At 40.8% G+C, this 12,551-nt stretch overlaps 2 protein-coding genes across 4 annotated transcripts in view; one reads left to right on the top strand and one right to left on the bottom strand.

Annotated features, from left to right (window-relative positions):
* LOC120734175 (connector enhancer of kinase suppressor of ras 2-like) overlaps positions 1 to 876 on the bottom strand; it is a 31,567-nt gene extending 30,691 nt beyond the window's left edge. For 2 of the 3 annotated variants that reach the window (XM_040032789.1, XM_040032790.1), the window contains exon 1: positions 344 to 876. In XM_040032789.1, coding sequence (XP_039888723.1) covers positions 344 to 407 — 64 coding nt within the window. In that variant the 5' untranslated portion in view covers positions 408 to 876. The remainder of the gene's footprint in view (positions 1 to 343) is intronic. The other variant, XM_040032791.1, reaches the window with a different exon arrangement.
* Positions 877 to 4,725: 3,849 nt separating this feature from the next.
* Positions 4,726 to 10,903, top strand: nlrc3l1 (NLR family, CARD domain containing 3-like 1). Its single transcript, XM_040032785.1, has 7 exons — positions 4,726 to 4,767; positions 6,446 to 6,684; positions 7,716 to 7,814; positions 8,068 to 8,145; positions 8,234 to 8,339; positions 8,440 to 8,680; positions 8,808 to 10,903. Exons 2-7 carry the CDS (start codon positions 6,500 to 6,502, stop codon positions 10,409 to 10,411), a joined length of 2,313 nt encoding a protein of 770 aa, XP_039888719.1. The 5' UTR covers positions 4,726 to 4,767; positions 6,446 to 6,499; the 3' UTR covers positions 10,412 to 10,903.
* Positions 10,904 to 12,551: the final 1,648 nt, after the last annotated feature.

Here is a 12,551-nt window from a genome sequence, read left to right as displayed (position 1 = left end):
CCATCTGCGAGGCAGCCTTATGTTAACAATGACCACCGCAGGACACAATAGACGGGTTTTCCGTGTAGAGCTGTTTGAATCTGAGAACATCTTTTTTAAAAGGAGTGGGGGGGGCAAGACGTCTGCAAGCTAGAAGTGCTTGGAAAAAAAAAGATCGATTAACTGATTTAAGGCTGTGATTAAAAGCTTCCCGAAGCTGCAAGGCGACGAGGCGAAACCCCGAGGCTCAGCAGGTGTTTTGGCATCTCGAGTCAGTCTGTGTTGAAATGCATTTCAGCGCAACACCACACATGCGATTCACTGCAGCGCAGCAGTTTAATGGTCATCGCGTCTGATGTCTTACCTTTCATCCAGTCAACCACCTGACTAGAGCTCCACTTGCTCACGGGCTCCATAACCAGTGCCATGGTAGAAGTTTGTCTTCGCGCTTGACAAAAGAAAAAAAAATCCCACGCACACACTCCCCACAAACCAAACTCCCCACCCAAAACGTTAAAAAAAACAAATAGAAAGAAAATTAGAAAAGATATTAAAATAGGCTTGATTCAGTGACCATCTAAAGTCTTCTGTGATTGGTTTGAGTATTTACAAACAAATCGAGGTAGGTCCAAAAGGTCCAAAATGTCGCTGTGAGAAGCCCGAGTGCAGCTCGGCGGACTTGTGCACATTCATGTGCTCTTCACTTGCTTGAAAGAGCTCTTTTACTTGTGATTCATGTCAGGCTCGGATGCTGGTGGGTCGCTGCTGCCCGACCCCTCTTCCAAAATGCATCCCAGTACCATCCAGAGCGGAGAACAACGCGCAGACTGTTACTTCACACTGGCGTCTGGGAAGGATGGGTTCGCTCTGAGCATCCTCCCTCATACACAGACATGGAGTCATAGCTTTCACCGCGCGGAGTGTACCCTCTGTATGTGGTGTGATTAATGCCACAAGAAGCCAGGAGGAGTGCGAGCGGGGTGGGGTGGGGGCTGTTAATGGGAATGAATGGATCCAGATTATAAGGGATTTTGATAAGAAGAAGTGCTGGATCCATGTAAAGCTTTTGGAGTGGCAGAACTTATTTGCCATGTTTTTAGCAAAGAGGGTGTGCTGCATCGCCTGTTGGCCATATTTCTTTGTAACACAACAGAATCAGGCAGTGTGTAAACAAGTAAATTAATAACTACAGACAACAAATATTACAGAAATCAGCTCCGTCTTCACCACAACAGATTTGCATTGAGTCGGTCCAACTGTAAATCTACTTCTCCACTTTCTCATCACTCCTGAACAAAATCTTGAGACTCCTCCACTTGGGGCAACGACTCATTCCCAGCTTAGGATGCTGTTTCCACTCATTCCCAGCTGAGAATCAAAGCCTCTCTAAATCTCATCCCAGCCACTTCACACTCAGCTGCAAACCAATCCAGTACGAGCTGAAGGTCTTCGCTCCATGAAGCCAGTACCGTGTCATCTGTAAGCAGTAAATATGTATCCCGAGGCATCTGCGTTAGACATCGAGCAGTTTTGGCCAATGACAACTAGAAATGAGCCTTAGCATATGTATCATTTTTTATAAAAATATTTTATAAATACTTTAGTTTGTATTATTTTTATTATCAATAAAATGCTAGGTCCAAAAAACACATTAGAAAATCTAGAAAAGTACTCACAGAAAGAGCCCAATGAGACACTGTCAAATGCTACTGAACTGAGGAGTCAATGCCACACTTGACCCTATTCGCTATTATGCAATAAGAATCTGAAACCATGTTTTCAAATGCAGATGTGGTTGTCTGTGTTACTGTGTTTTTGTCCATGTTTCCATAACAGTTTGCCAACCACACCACTGTGGTCACATTTAAAAAAAAAAAAAAAGTGTTCACTAAATTAGTTACACATATAATGTTTAGGAAATGCTGCACTTAAAGGGACCTTTGTCGTTAATATCCTATGCTTTCCCCCACAGGGAATAAGCTTTTGCAGCGCTGATAACAGGCATGCTGCTTGGGAAAAGAGAACAGCCTGCTTTTTGTCTTCTGAACACTGCCGCAATCTGACGACGAAGCGTCATTACACATGCTACTAACTCCATTAGGCAGAGTGGGTATTCTGGGAACCACTTCTCCTCTTTTCCTTTCAGGCCCTGGGGCACTAATCACCCCTCATACAGCCCACTGTTTCCTCCTGCTGTCTTTGTCGCTGCTCACGCCTCCATCACACAAAGCGCAGCGTAGTGGAAACAACGATCACCACCGAGACAAGGATGCTGACATGTGCCTGTGTTTTTTTTCATGTATGGGTAAACAGCTTCGGGGGGAAAGCTTAGTGCCTGGAAATGGTAATTCTGCATTTTAACTAAGTGCAGTAACATATAAATACACATTTTTTTAAATTAAAATGTAAATTAACTGATGAGCGCATATTTCATTCGGTTGCTGTTGTTTTTAGTTTCTATTACATTAATTCACATTCATTAAAGATAATATATATATATATATATATACATATAATGAAAAATGGCACAAAAAAATTACAGGAATTAAAAAAATACTCCTCTTAAGGTTAATGAACAGCATAATGTTGCTTTTTTTTCTTAAATCCACAGTTGAGTGATTTAGATGTCAGAATAAGCACCCAGATAGGCGGAAGTAGATTAAGCTGGGATCCAAGATCATTGCAAATAATAGTGGTACTCCCAGAAGAACTCAGTGCTATCAGGAAACAATCCTTATCATTACACAATTGCAATAAAGCATTTGCATTGCACTCATGATATAATGTATGAATTATATCAAAGCAAATTATGAATTTGCTTTGTTGAGGTGTTTGTCCTCTTTTTGTTGATATCTTTTTAAAAGGAATCATGAACTAGGGAGGACCTTAAATTGGTGGGGGTGGTGGTGGTGTGGGTGGGTAAGGATGGGGGTGTAACCTGTTAGGTTGCCTGTTTATTTTAAATTTAAAAAAAAAAAAAATTGGCAGCAGTGCCTCCATAAAGTAATGCAATAGGAAGCAACACATTACGCTGCCATGCCAATATCTTGCCCCATCGCTCAGCATACAGAAAGTGTGAAACTTAATCATTTCACTGGCTACAGCTCCTTTAAGCAATGTTGGGGTTTTTTTTTTTCACCTTTATGAGTCATATTGTGCAGCAGGGACACAGCCGAGGGAAATGTGTGTATTACTGTGCAATGAGCACGAGCTCTCACAGGTTTGACATTCAGTATTAGACTTATATAACAGCAGGGTCATCATATAGTTCAAGATGACACTGATTTGCAAGAAGTGCAGTGATGGATGAAGTACTCATTAAATTCATTTGCACACCACTCTGTGCAAATTTCAATACCATATTTATCTAAAGGTATAAGAATAAATCAACAATTTTGTAACAGTGGTATCCAAAGTTAAAGTGTCTATAGCATTTTAACATGTTAATTATCGTTATTGTTAAGGAATTCATCTGAATCCGAATACTTTATTAATCCCTGAGGAAATTATATCACCTACTCCAATAGATCAGATTCTGTGACATTGCTTTATATAATAGTAGTAGTGCTGTCCTGTGAGAACCACATGTAGTTTTTCATGAGCTCAGAGAAACAGGAGATTAAAAGTTTGGTCAGGAAAGGTGTTCAAAATGAAAGCAACGAAGTGGTACTCTACAAACATTTCGCATCTGATTACATGGGATGCACCCAGTTACTGTTACTGGTTTCAGGTTTGTCACTTGTCTCAAGTGATGTTGTTTAAGTCTGCCTGAGTTTAAAGTCCACAAGTTTGAAAATGAAACCAAAAGTAATCATATGGAGCTAAAAGCTTTGCACGTCTTTGCAGTCCAGTCATCATATCAGCTTGGAGTTGGCTGTTTAAAGTTACATTAGCTGCTGGCATACAAGCCAGATAGCCACCCAAAATAGTTAACAGTCGGCTTTTAAAATAAAGACTGTGGAAAAAATAAAAGACTGTGCTGCAGCAATTTTCTATTTGTCATTCGAATAACTGTGCGTGGAGAGTCCAGCAGTGAAAGGACTGCAGTTGTAAATTGCTGGGTGGAGAGCACATCTCTGCGGTAAGTTTTCCAGTCCTTTGGTCACTTATATATAACTCTAACAGCCAGGATCAGAACACCTAAACAGCTAAATTTAAGCCAGTGTTTTTCCACCAGCCCTGTACATTTTCAGGTTTTCCTGTGTAATATTTTCTGTGGTGAAAGCAAAGGTGAAGAGTCAATTTTACAGGCAGCTTAGGTGGAATTTATTATACTACCACATTTATTTAGACATTGCTAAGATTTACATACAAAACTGATTGTCAATTGTGTATAGATAGATAGATAGATAGATAGCGTTTTGTGGGAGAAACGTTTCGTCACTCATCCAAGTGACTTCTTCACTGAAGAAGTCACTTCTTCACTGAAGAAGTCACGAAATGTTTCTCCCACAAAACGCTATCTATCTATCTATCTATCTATCTATCTATCTATCTATCTATCTATCTATCTATCTATCTATCTATCTATCTATCTATCTATCTATCTATCTATCTACGTCCAGATGAACAGAATCAACTTTTTGGAGATTTACTTTCCTGGATGATTGAGAATGCATCAAGACCTCTGTGTACTGTACCACACCTCCACTACTCGTCTTTTTTCTCTTGATTTTCACATTTTATCCTGTAGGTGGTAGTGTAGGCCTAGTGAGGTGTAGTATAGCCATAAGAAGAAGAAGAAACTTAAGACGAAGAAGAAGAAGAAACTTCCAGTCACGGAGAAGGGTAAGCTATTCACTGTTCATTGCATGCTTTTAATGTAGTAATAATGTATTTATTTTATAAACAGTGAAATTGCGTGAGATGATTGAGTGTCGTGAAAGCATTTGTCATCGTTTTGTGTAAACGTCGTGTTCCTCGCTGCTTGTTGGAGTCTTCTTATTGCGCTTCATCGAGTTAGCTTATGTAAATCTCTAAGTTCAAAATCAACACGGCTAGCATTAAATCATTCAGAAAGACATTATGAAAAGTCGCGGACATAATCTTATCATGGTATGTAGAGGCTGCTGTAGGTCAGACAGGTGCCACGAGCTCCCATTCATAACATGAAGAAAAGGAAAACGCAAAGCGGAAGAGTTCCCAAAAATGTCAAATTAAACCAGTTTCTACTCTGCTTTATGAATGTAGACCTCAAACAGTTAGAGTAAGAAAGGCCAACAAATTCCTGTTAGCCAGCACATGGATACAGTAGCGAAACAAGCTTTGCTTTAAGCAGGAAGAAACCTGCGGCATGACCAGGCTCGGCGTGGGCGGTGATCAGCTTGACAGATAGTAGGAATACATGTATAACAATAAACCAGAGTTACCTGCAGGAGTGCACAGAAGAAGAGAGAGGGAGGGGACAAAGAGCAAAGACACAGCATATTAATAGACACTGGTAACAAAACTGTGCTGATAGCTCCAGGCTCCACCTCCCAGTCTACTTTTCAAAACTCAAGGAAGTGTAATTAAGGCAAAGTGCTAATGTGATATGAGACTTATAAATGCTAGCAATTGGTAATGCTGTGGGAAACGTGATCACTTTGATACTAATAGCACCCTTGCTGCACCTCGAATTGCAGTAATCTAAAAAGTAACAAGTGCACCGTTATTTGTTTCTACATTCCTACTTAGGACTTATGTTACTTATTTTTCATGGGAATGAGGATGGGTGGCGTCAAGTGAGAGAGTTTAGGTTTACACATAAAAGAAGCCATAATTACAAAATAATTGGGAGCTGTCCATCCATTTTCTTCTCATTATTCGGGGGTCACAGTGTGCCTGGAGTCAGTGTATCTGATATCCCTGTGTTGGTGTTGTTTCTGCATCACCATAATAATGTCGGTCCAGGATCAACATTGCAATTGACCAGCCATGCTGTTGTTGTCATAACTTTGCAATGTGAGGGAGAAGGAAAGAAATGCTAAATGAATGCTCAGACAATGTGATTGGTCAGTTGCAATTCTGATCCTGGACCACAAGTGTTATGACGGTTCGGGAACAACACCAACACAACAATATCAGATCGTGTCCAGGAGCCTATTCCAGCAATCATAGGCACAAAATGGGATGCACTCTAGACAGGTCATCAGTCATCCTAACATGCATGTCTTTAGACTGTGGGAGGGAGCAGTAGCAGGTGTAGGGAGAACATGCACACTCCACCAGCTGGCTAACCAACAACCTTCTTGCTGTGCTAACCCCTGCACCGCTATTCAAACCAATGTAGGAGCCAGTGTCAGAATATTTGAAACCACAGTCTTTCATGCTTATTAGTTACTTCCTCAAGACCTCTAAAGGAAAGTTGTATGATTTTCTTTTGGCAAGGCAATGTCAAAAGATTACTAAAGACATCTTTAATAGCAGAAACGTGTTGAATAAGCAAGAGTAGAAAGCTTAATATCCGTCTCCTTTATTTCCCCAGGATTTTTTCTTCTTCTTCTTATCAGTGCTGCTCACTGACCCTCTCCATGACATCATGAGCGACGTAGACGAAGCGATGGCCACACAATCAGAAGGCTCTTCCATTGGGGAAGCAGCTTCTGGAAGACGGGAAAGTGGGCTTGAGGAGGAGGTAGAAGATGAAGATGAGGACCTCTACTACATTCCTCCGAGAAGACCTTCGCTTGACCTGGGACCCAGTCCAATGGACACAACCCACTGGTATGGAGAAATGTTTGACTTGCAACCCCTTCCTGTGCTTCTCTCACTCTAACACTGTGTTTTTGTAGTGAAAATGCTTTTTAAGTATTGTTAAGTGAGTAAAATTTATGCCGACCTACGCTGTGACTGTCTGTAATTTCTTAGGTTACAATACATAAAAATAAGCATCACTCAGTTTGCAGTGGGATTTCAGATCTTGATGTCTTCAGATTCAGCTTGTCTCTTTTTGGGTTGTTACATGTACAACGTTACATGTTATACATGTACATACGTAATTTATATTTCATGCAACAATCTTTGTTTTCTTTTCTACGCATATTTAAGTTGAAGATGTCAAACTATGTCCGGTCTTTGAACTTTTGGTTTACTACCAGTGCATAAATACTCAATTACATTCAGAAATGATTAAAAACCAGACTAGTTACATGAAACTGTTAATCAATTAGTTATCAGCACAGGCTAAAGACAGGAAGATTGAACGCATCATTAATAGTGAGAATTTCACTGGGTTATTGACCGGTCACACTACTAAGTGGTTGTGACTCTGCTGACAGGGGATTTTCCCCTCATAGTTGAAGTCTGCTGAACTAGAATTTCGGGGCCAAATAGAGCACAGTTTATTTCTACTTTATGCATCAGCACCTGCTCAATAAACTACAGTTTTCTGACATATGTTGAAAAATATTTGCAGACAGTGAAGTTAAACTGGAAATATTGGAAACTCCAGTTGTTCTTGATTGCGTCATTGCTTGGCTGTTTTTGTGCGCAAGTGGGATTTTCAGTCTGCAACTTTGGCTGTCTTTTTGCTACATCACATATGCTGAGTCTTAGTAGAGTCACTCCAGTGAAGGAAAGCCCTTCCATCATGCATCATAATTGCTCAATATCCTCAGTTTGAATAACTTAGACTTTTCTAGATACGTGAGAAAAATCACAGACTGGGCTATTTTGCATGATGTCTGGAAATTTACTTGCCGTGTGGTCACTAAGTAACTAAAAGAACTGTCATTCTACCATTCCTTCTTTTTTAGGTATTACGTGGACCAGGCCTTGTCTCCAGCTCAGAGCTACAGCACAATGACAAGCGAAGAGTCAGACAAAATGGGAGAAGACGACACATCTTCCACAAGGTGCAAACAAGTCATGTCAGTTTTAATCAGAAAGCAATTTTTTTAAGGGGGAAAAAAAACAAAAAAACTAAGTTGAACCAAAGTACTTTCCAGTTAAAGAAGATGGATTAATAGTCCAAGCAACCTATCCAAAAAATACACAAGCTTTTCATTAAGAATATTCAGAGGGGACCAAATCTGTCTCTGTTAAATTAATTCCTGGAAAGAGAGTGAAACACTTCATTTAAACACAGCTTTGTCTCCCTGTTTTTAGTGTCCGCCGACAGAGAGCAGATTCGTACTCCAGCTGTTACTCCGTTGACAGTGACGACTGTGAAAAGAAGATTCGCAAGTAAGAAACTTGCACATGTTACTGTGTGTGGCTTTTTCCAGTATTGTCACTAAAATATTTTGCCACATTTTCACTGTGACGTCACTAGGGCCAGGAGCAAAGAGGATGTCCCTGAATCTTCTGACACAAACAAGTTAATCGAAAACATAAGTGAGAACAGGCATCCATCTCTAACAATTCCATTCACTTTTAAGGTCAGTCACTGTTCTTTTTTTGCCTTTGTCCATTTTTTGTTAAAGATAAAAACAAGCGCTTTATAGACATAGTTATATTTGACTGCTGTTTTGGGTTTAGGCTATCTCAAAAACCCTTGGAAAGCTGTCAGAGTTTGAACTTATGGGATTCAAAAGGAAGCTTTGGAAGTATTACCCGCAGTCGTTCAACACTCCTCCACAAAACACGGACCTAGTGGACCTGGTCGACCGCTTACTCGAGTGTTACAGCCTTGAAAATTCATTCCAGATCACCAAAACCCATCTGGCCGAGATGGGGAAAAAGAAGCTGGTTGAATATGTCGATACTTTGTGCCTTAGAAGTAAGTTCCCTTGAGTATGCCTTAATGTCTTGTTTTGGCTGCTAATTTAACCTTAATGAAAGCAATGATGACACATCTGCACAAACTTCTTCATGTATGCACATTTTATTTTCTTTATTTTTTTCAGATGAAGTACGCTACGAATTAGCCGAGTGTCTGAAGCAGAAATACGGTGAAGTATGTGAGGATTATGGTGGTGAGAAGAGGCCCTTTGACGATGTTCATACTACTCTCAAAATTGTTTCCACGGGTGATAATGGCCCCAATATCGAACACGAGGTCATGAAAATAGGAAAGCTGGACAGCAACCAGGAAGCACCCAAGGAGATTTCTACTGCAGATATTTTAACTCCTAACTATCTGGAGACCTCAAGTTCAAGGTTTATATTGCTCACTGGAGTGGCAGGATCAGGGAAGTCTATGGCAGTCAGAAGGTTAGTCCTCGATTGGATTGAAGAACGAGCACATAAGCACGTGACTTTCTTGTTTCCTTTGCCATTCAGAGAACTCAAACAGTTTGAGGGCGAAAAACTTTCCTTGGCAGGCTTAGTTAAAAAACTCTACCCGGCAACAGAAAAACTGAGAGATGGGGATTACAGGTGCGACGAATGCCAAATGATGTTTGTCTTAGACGGACTGGATGAGTACCACTGGAAGATTGACTTTGAAAACACAGAGCTTCTGAGTGACCCCACAGATACCAGCAATCTGAAGGTCATCGTGGTCAACCTCATGAGAGCGAGGCTGCTTTACCGCGGCCTGTTCTTGGTTACTACTCGGCCATATGTACGCGCCTGCGTGCCATGGGATGTGCACTACAATGAGATAGAAGTACTTGGTTTCCGTGACACTCAACGGGACGAGTACTTTCAGAAGAGGTTTAAAGACTCAAACCAAGCAGCTCGAGTTATTGATTATATCAATTCTACCAAAACCCTCCGTATCATGTGCCACCTGCCCTTGTTCTGCTCTATAGTGGCCGATGAGTGCCAGCGCGTATTTAAAGAAAAGGGTACACACGCAGAGCTGCCAAACAGCATCACCTACATGTACACAAAGCTGCTGTTTGCACTCCTGCGTCAGAATCGCAAATGGAGAGCTCCAGAAAACAGCGTCGATAAAGAGAGAGACTTTCTTATCAAACTTGGAAAGCTGGCCTTCTCGATGCTGGAACACGGCCAGTACAAGATAACACAGACTGACTGGAAAGAAAATGGCATCAACGATCAGGAGGCAGTGCCCTACACAGGCCTGTGCACGCAGTATGTCACAAAGCCATACGTGCTGTTCAACGAGAATGTCTTGAGCTTTATCCACCCCACCATGCAGGAGTACCTGGCTGCTCTTTATGCAATGCTCACCTTCGCAAATCTCGGGAAGAACGTTTTCGAGGAGAAACCGAAAAACAAAGTTAAGGGGATGTTCAGGGGGCCCACACCCTCGGAGATGTACAAGAACGCTGTGGACAGGAGTATGCAGTGCGAGGACGGCAGATTGGACATTTTCCTGCGTTTCCTGTTTGGAATGACACTTAAAACCAACCAGGAACTTCTGCAGCCCTTCTTCACCTCTCCCTTAAAGTGGCCAACTGCCACTGGAGATGCTGCTGCTCTCATCAGGAAGAGAATGAAAGACAGTCAGAATCCTGAGAGGAATAGAAACTTGCACTGCTGCCTGAAGGAGCTCGGGTCACAATCACGGGGCTCAGTATCCAGTTTAACTGACTGTTAAATGCTGATGACTGCGTAGAATTATTCATGTCCAAGTCTTCAATGAATTCAAAAAGCTGGCTGCACAGTGAACTAGTCTCTCTACATTATGACAACGTGATCAGTGTTCAGCCAACGTAAACACTATCGAGTTTAAGAGAGCTAAACTAAGGGTACAAATGCTTATTTTTAGACTTTTAAAATCGTCAGACATAACAAGGATGTGTAAAGCGAAGATTTTAAAGTGATGTTTGTTTTAGAAAAGGTGTGAGATTAAGGTGCCTTATATTGGAAGTTTGGGGTTTTTGTGTTTTTGTTTTATTTTACATAGTGCATCTAGGATCAAAGATTCTTGATAATGTGTAAATTCTTTTGTCAAGTGTGGGGTTGTGTTGCTGCTGTTGCTGTGCCTGAAATGTGTTAGTCTATAAAAATAATCTACCTTCTAAAATCTGCTTAAAAAAATAAGGAGTAATATTATAATAAAAGTGTCTGACTCATGCTTTTACTCTGAGTTCATTCTAACTGCTTGTTGACCTCTTGCATTATTTAGTTATTCATGCAGTCGTTACGCTTTTATTGTGATCACATTTTTTTTTTTTTTTTTTTAGACAAACGTGAACATATAACCGTAATGTGAAGTATGATCAAGGAGAAAAAAAAGAAAAGTGTTCTGAAAGAAGGAAAGAGGCAAAAAGCAGACAAGAAGGGGAGATGAACAGCCAAAGAGCAAAAGATACACTGCCTGGCTAGAAAAACAAAGATCGCAGACTCTAATATTTCACTGGACCGCCTTTAGCTTTGATTACAGCACGCATTCACTGTGGCATTGTGTCGATAAGCTTCTGCGGTGGATTTATTTCCATCCAGTGTTGCATTAATTTTTCACCATGCGTTAATGATGTTAGAGTCTGACCATTCTCCAGCACATCCCAAAGATTCTCAATGGGGTTAAGGTCTGGACTCTGGTGGCCAATCCGTGTGTGAAAATGATGTGTCATCCTCCCAGAACCACTCTTTCACCATTTAAGCCCGATGAATCCTGGCATTGTCATCTTGGAATATGCCTGGGCCATCAGGGAAGGAAAAAGCCATTGATGGAATAACCTGGTCATTCAGTATAGTCCGGTAGTCAGCTCACCTCATTCTTGGAGCACATACTGTTGCTGAAACTAGACCTGACCAACTGCAGCAACCGCAGATCATAGTACTGCCCTCACAGGCTTGTACAGTAGACACTAGGTATTATGGGTGCATCACTTCATCTGCTTTTCTTCTTACCCTGATGCGCTCATCACTCGGGAACAGGCTAAATCTGGACTCGGACCACATGACCTTCCATTGTTCCAGAGTCCAATCTTTATGCTCCCTTGAAAATTGAAGCCTTTTTTTCCGGTTTGCCTTACTGATTAGTGGTTTTCTTACGGCTACAGAGCTGTTCAGACTCAATCTCTTAAGTTCCCTTTGCATTGTGCGTGTGTAAATGCTCTTACTTTCACTATTAAACATAGCCCTGAGTTCTACTGTAGTTTTTCTTTGATGTGATTTCACCAAATGTCTAAGTGAGCGCTGATCACGATCATTCGGGGGGGGGGGGGTTGTACTGGCCACATTTCTTCCTCGAAGACGATGGGCCCCCAATATACTTCCATTTTTTAATAACACGTTGGACAGTTCTTAACCCAGTTTTAGCAGTTTCTGCAATCTCCTTAGATGTTTGCCAATGATTTGACCCTTCTCAAACACACTAACATCTTTTCCACAACCACGACGTGTGTCTTTCGACATGTCATTTAAGGAGTTCTTTTATAGCTTAAACTGCATAACTAAAAAGAATATGGACTCCTGTAGCTTTAATCACATTTCTCATGAATCTGCTTCAGATATCAATATAAAGACCCGGTGATATTTGATAACTAGTTTTAACTCAAGAACAAAATCAATGTTAAGTAAAACTCTTTTTTTTATTGTTTTTTTTTTTTTTTCTTCAAATCAAATTAAATGAGCTGCTATTTATCAATAGAAATTACATCTGCTTTCAAGCATAAATCTAAAAAAGATTAAACACAACTTAGACATTGGCATGTTGACTGCATCTACAAAACTAAATCTAGTCCCCAACAAAACAAGGTTGAGGAAGAAAGCTGCTTTGCTGACCTCTG

The sequence above is a fragment of the Simochromis diagramma genome, unplaced genomic scaffold (genome assembly GCF_900408965.1).
Source record: "Simochromis diagramma unplaced genomic scaffold, fSimDia1.1 OVJJ01000216.1, whole genome shotgun sequence".
Classification (NCBI taxonomy): Eukaryota; Metazoa; Chordata; class Actinopteri; order Cichliformes; family Cichlidae; genus Simochromis; species Simochromis diagramma.
Note: the sequence above shows the minus strand (reverse complement) of the source record. Positions and strands in the feature narration are given on the sequence as shown.